The sequence below is a fragment of the Protopterus annectens genome, chromosome 11.part0 (genome assembly GCF_019279795.1).
Source record: "Protopterus annectens isolate FY-2018-M chromosome 11.part0, PAN1.0, whole genome shotgun sequence".
NCBI classification, from domain to species: Eukaryota; Metazoa; Chordata; order Ceratodontiformes; family Protopteridae; genus Protopterus; species Protopterus annectens.
Window position 1 is genome coordinate 231096847 of NC_056745.1, and position 6546 is coordinate 231103392.

A 6546-nucleotide genomic window follows, 5' to 3' on the forward strand; every position below is an offset into this window, starting at 1 on the left:
TTTTACCTTTACCAGGGTCAGTTTCATTTTAAACAGAGTTCTGAGTTGTATATTTAGATTTTTTAGAATCACACAACTTCTGCCTTGATATGAGAGAGAGTTCTCAGTGATGTGAAAAATGCAAAGTAGGATTTGTTGAATGTGTGATGTTGCACACGTTTTACATGTCACAGCATAATGAGTCTTAAAATACCGATACACTAATCCCTCATCTGTTTAAAAATACTTAAATATTGTAGGTACATCATCAGCAGCATTGTAATCTGGTGGCTGCACAGAATTGGTATCCAGCGTTCATTGCCATATTAACAAAATTGGTGAGGGGGAACAAAGCCTATGCAGTTAAAAAAGAAACAGAATCACAGTATAGTATTTTTGAGGCTGTTGAGGGATTTTATAATTCAGTCTGGGGAAAAAAGTCACTTTCCCTTTATTGACTATTACTGATTTTAATAGTGGAGTAGTGGCTTGCTAATGCTGCATTTTGTGTCATTTTATAATTTCAGACACCAGGAAGGACTGGTTCTCAGAGCTCTGCTTCAGAAACGGATCCTAGTTCAGCTCTTGGACATGCAGTTGATATGAATAGTGATGGATCATCAGAGGTAATGTAAAACACTTTCCCTATATATTTTTAGGACCGTTGAAAACAAATGCATGCTAGTTCCATGGCAGTAATTGAAGGGTTTGATCTGTAGAGTTTTTTTTTTAATTACACTATGGTTTAGGCTTAACAAGCTTGATTTGTGATTTGCAAGCTTTTTTGAAGCCCAGTGTATCTTTGGTTGGATATTGTTTTTGATATCTTATCTAAACCATGAAGTGCAATTATGTTTAATCTTTGCGAAAGATTTTCCCTTTTGCTTGATTGTAATTGCATATTTTTTGTGTTGTTGCCTGGCACATACAATGCTGAACAAGTTTGTAAGGAAAAGCATTGTACCCATAAAATAAAATAGCAGCATTTTATAGGCCGTCTAACTGCAATACAAGGATGACAAGTTTTATTCACACTGGTTTGACTTTAGAATTTTTAGAGGAGATGCATTTCTACATGATGATCTCTATAAAAATGATTGTGTTTTATTGCATCTGGCTCAGTCCTTGTTTGAAATGTTCACAGACAGTGGTATGGTTATCATGTAAACATACCCTTCTTTCAGCAGCAGAGCATTCTGACTGCAAACCGCTTAAGTATTGTTCTTCCTTGTCTGCTTTAAAGTGTCATTGTTTTTGCTGCTTGCAACAATATGTAGCATGCACTACATGTTTTTCATTCTGCTTTTCATGCATATTCATGTGTAACACATTAATGTGCATGACTGCTTTGACATTTTGTGGTTTCCCTGAAAAACTTCCTATGCCTGGGTAGAGCTCAGCATTTTTGGAGGATCTCCATGATCCCCTCACATCTAATCCTAATTAGCACTTCTTGATAGTTATTTCCTTGCACCTGTCCTATTCTACGTGCTGTAAATGTGTCTGAGACTGCTCATTCATAGTCAGTCTATTCCGGTAATATAGTAGCCTTCATTTAGCTGTATGGATAACCAGCCTTTTGTTTTAGTCACGTCATCTAGAATATGATGGTTTGTCCTCTTCAGTGCTTGTAGGACTTGGCTATGGTCTCTCTAGCCGACCATGTACAAATTTTCTCCAATGCCTCCCCTTAACCATGATACACTGCACTTCTCCTTTCTGTCCAGATCTCCTTTTGTGGCTTGCAAAACATGCACTGGAAATGGCTTCAGGTGCTTTGTCTGAGACTGACAATAGCTCTCCTCTGCTTAACTGATTACAACACAACGGTCACCATTTTTAATCTTCATCATTTATTACCGAGATGTCCATGAACCAAGGTAAGATTATTAAAAACCTAATTGGGCTAGTATCCCCACAGTCACAAGTTTAGCTCTAACTTCTTCCAGAGAGTCAAAATTAATTGTGTTACTATTACAGACACTTTTCAGGTGTACTGCTGTTATCAGTGTGTTCTTAATTTTTTTTTCTCCTCCCACAGTAGCTTTCAAGCTTAGTAAAGCCTTCTTTCATATAGAATTATAGCTGGAAACTGCATAGACAGCAATTGATGTGCCATCAATTGTGCTTTACGTCTTTTGGCGAAACGGTAATCTCTATAAACAGATTGTGCGGTATTTGCAGTACTAGGGGAAAAAGAAACTTGGTACCAGGGGACTTCCCCTTCTTCTTTCATTTGGTGCCATGGGATCTTTTACATCCACCTATGGTACCACTAATTGAAGAAGATAGGACATTGATTTAACATCTCATCTGAAGGATAGCAAACTTGGAGTGAAACAGCCTCTGTATGCTGCATTGCACTGTCAGCAGTTGATCTGCCCAGTGTGGGAAGCATGCCAATTTGACATCTATGATTTCTGTTATGGCATTTCACTGTCACAAACATTTAGGTTCCTCCTTGAACTTGCCAGTAGGTTGGGTAGGATGCTGGAGCAGTGGCCAGAGGATGAAGCTGACTTCTTGGGCAGCAACTGTCACCTTGTTTTTGTGTCTTTGCATGTTAAGGATGTTAGCTGATTTTAGGTATGTAGTGTGATTACTTACCTAGTATTTTATTTATAGAAAATGGCTGAAATGGACAAATTTTGCCTTCAAAACTTGCTGGGGTTTTCCATCACAATGTAAGGCATATAAAATGTATGATGATATTACTTGGAACAGATGCCAGTATCTCTCTAATGTTGGTATATCCAACTTTAAAAAATGATTACTCTGATTCTGGGTGCAAGTAGATATAAATATTAGTAATGTACACATTTTCAGAAGTTAAATATTAAAAAATAGAGACCCAAGCATTTATTCATTGCTACTCTTGTGGTAATAACTAATGGTGATGATAATGGGAAATTTTGTTTATTGAAAGTGGGTACAGAAAATGGTGAGAGAGTGGACTAAAGGGTTCAGAGAGTATGTGTTGGCGCTACCAACATTTTAGAAGTGGGACCCCTGACTTCTGTTACTTTGCAAGAGTCTTTGTTAGGCAAGTATGGTTGATAATAGTCTTTTTATACCACTCCCTTTATCAACTTATCCTCTGAATGATGAAGGTAATTGGGAAAGGGTTACAAAGAAGAAGAGGAGAGAAGTGCCTTGGGTCATATTGATATCAGTCTATTAGGTATAGACGTTTGTAGTGGTAATAACTAAAAAGGTACTTGCCCAGTAAAAAAGTTTTGGTTATTAGTGACTGTTGAAGGGGGAGAAAGAATTTAATAACTAATTTGAGGGTCTATATCACATCGAAGTCTCAGAACTTTGAATGTTGTAACATCTAACTGGAAACCTTGAAGACTGAAAACCCCGAAGACTGAGAACAGCATTTTTTTTTTCCCTGGGAAAAAAAATCGCTGTTCAGTATAAAACACACAAAAAAACCAAACACTACAAACTGTTTCTAATGTGAGGGGCTTCACCCCCCACACCCCCCTACTTAAGTATACCAACTCTGAGATCGCATCACAGTGGAGGAAATAGCTAAGCCACGGAAACGGCCCACCAAATTCTTTCCCTAGGAAAGAATTCAATGTCCCGCGGCTTTGCTATTGTCAGTCTTTGAGATTTCCAGTTCGATGTTACAACATTCAAAGTTGAGACTTCGTTGTAATATACACCCTAGTTTGAAAAGAGGTCCGATAACTATGACTTGCCTTAGAAGATGTTGAATGTGGAATATTTTAACTGCCCTAAAGATAATTTTTGATGGTAGCGAACAGTATAGAAAAGTTGTTACTGTAGGGGGGAGTAAATTATGCTGGCAGGAGTAATATTTTATTATTTAATGACTGTTGAGACTATACAACTGGAATGAAAGACTTTTTGAACTGGTATATTGTGATATTCTGGTAAAGAATTTTGAATGTACATTATCTAAGATAGCTAGAAGCTTTACAACAACATTAGGAACTGTTAGAGCTGCTATAAAAGTTACAACATTATTGGAAGAAATGGGTGTTAATTCTGTATTCTTTGGTACTGACAAAACTCATTTGAGTTATTTAGGTGGTAGATTTTCTTTTGAGGCAATTAAATGTAAATTTTTTTAGAGGTAGTGAATCAGTACTGAGCATAGAAAAACAGCAAAAAGTTTAATATGACCTTGTATATGTAATACTAAAAGCCTTAATAAGTTTCCTTTTTTTTAAAACCAGTGTTAGGAATGAGGAGATTGATGTAGTGATGTTAATTGAGATTGGTTTTCAGAAACATCATCCATTATGTTTGCATAGATATGAGACATTTCATAGGGTTAGGCAGCACAAAAAGGAGTTGGACCTTCCATCTATCTTAATGAGATATGAGCTTCTAATATAATTGATAGTTGTGAGAAGCTTGAGATAATATCAGCCAGTATAACCCTACAAATCCATAATTGTTTGTTCAGTGCACCTATGAAGTAAAGTTTAGAAGATGATATTAAGGAGTTTGGTAATATGCTGTCAAAAGTTCTACATGGGTAATAGGTGATGTGATAATTGTCATGAACTGGTAAAATAACTTTTGAATCCATCTCGAGGTATTTCAATAAAAAAGCTGTTAAGAGTCCATTAGAGTCGTTTGCATATTCCTAAATGTCCAAAAATGAAAGTACTTTATTACAGAGTGTGACTAGCTCTTGAAGGAAAGCAGTATGGGACTTAGGCTCTTAAAGTGACAAGTACATATTTTCACCAAATTCAAGGGCTTCAAAGCATTATTGAGTATGTACACATACATAGCATATATTTATTAATTCTAAAAGGAAATAAGAGAATTACCACAAAAGTACTGTAATATATGCAAAGAAAATGACATCATGGAGAAGATAGAAGCAATTGAAGTAAACAGTTAGTGCAAACTCATACGTATGCATACTAGGACACATAGCTATAAAAGAAAGTATGACTACTTACGACAACAAAAGTAATCATTTTACAGCTAAGAAACCAATAAATAAATATGTAAACCAATAAATAAATACATACACAAATTTATTTGGTACGAAACTGAACCAGATGTAATAAAGAACTGGTATGGTAGGATATAAATGTCATGAAAGCATTATAAGCATCAGCATACTTAAGAGTGGTAAATTAAGAAATGAACATGAACAAGTCTGATGTTCACAATTAGCCATTAGCAATGAAGATTAATTGATTGTTCAGTTGTTAAACAAGATATAGAGCAATACTGATATGTTTAATATACTAAGAGCAGTTCAGATATTATTTATGAAATGCTTAGGATTCTCTTGTGCTTCATAGAGAAAAACAAAGTACAAGAAAAGTTAAAAGTAAGAGATGACATGAATCAAATAAAGCCTTAATAAATTCATATTACTTGCTGATACTATCTAAAATATGAAATATCACAAAAACTGCATATAACTTATCTATTAAGCAAGAACATTAGGAAAGCCTGTAATATGAATACAAACAGACCTAAATCTAAAGATGTAAAGAATTCAGCTCAACAGGTAAATGTACTGTAGAAAAGTCTGTATTTTATACATAGAGATTACATTAGAAGCCAAAATGTTGTTGTATATGAAAATCTACAGTTTATAACAAGAATAAAAAGAAGTTATGTCCTTACCATAACGTTCCATGTGAGTTGTTCATCTTGCCTTTTTGTTCTTACACGTGGGTTCGGAGCCGATCCCTCGGCTCCGAGTCGGACGCTTTTCAAGCTCAAACTCTCAGAGAAGCTCGAGACCTAGTGTATATCCCATGATGCTCTACTATAAATCCCCAGATCTAGTACGCTGCACCCAAAGACAGCCTACAGGAAGAAAAAAGAACTACAGTGCCTACCTATCTAGGTAGCTATAGGTTTGCAGAAGGAAGAAAAACAGTCTGTCCAAGAAGACAGGCTGACAAAACTCGACCAATCCACCAAGGCAACCATCTTTCTCAACAGGAGGGGGAAGGTGGGAGGGAATGTAAGAACAAAAAGGCGAGATGAACAACTCACATGGAATGTTATGGTAAGGACATAACTTCTTTATGTGAACAGGAGGGGGAAGGTGGGAGGGAATGTAAGAACAAAAAGGCGAGATGAACAACTCACATGGAATGTTATGGTAAGGACATAACTTCTTTATGTGAAGTTGTTCTATCTCGCCGTTTTGTTGTTACACGTGGGTATCGTCCCAAGCACCCTAATCCTGGGTGGCTCATGGGAGAACATTCCTGAGCACAGTGGAACCAAAGGAAGCCCTGTCCACTTTGTAATGAGTGATAAACGTGTGAGGTTTTGACCACGTGGCAGCTGCACAGATGGTATCCAAGGGCAAACGAGCTGCATGAGCTAATGATGTAGAAACAGCCCGGGTAGAATGGGCTTTGACATTAGTCGGTAATGGCTGATTAGTGGAGGAATAAATGAATTTAATGCAGTCAGAAAGCCACCTGGATAATGTAATTTTTGATGCCGCAGAACCTTTCTTATTCTCTGTGTAAGAGACAGAGTTGATCCGATTGTCTGAAGTCTTTTGTTCTATCCAAGTAGAATCTCAATTGTCGGACT

The 6546-nt window shown here is 36.6% G+C and overlaps 1 protein-coding gene across 1 annotated transcript in view; it reads left to right on the plus strand.

Moving 5' to 3' along the window:
- EEA1 (early endosome antigen 1) overlaps positions 1–6546 on the plus strand; it is a 1728461-nt gene that overhangs the window by 42465 nt on the left and 1679450 nt on the right. The window contains exon 2 of the mRNA XM_044087190.1: positions 507–605. Within this exon, the coding sequence (XP_043943125.1) occupies positions 507–605 (99 nt within the window). The remainder of the gene's footprint in view (positions 1–506; positions 606–6546) is intronic.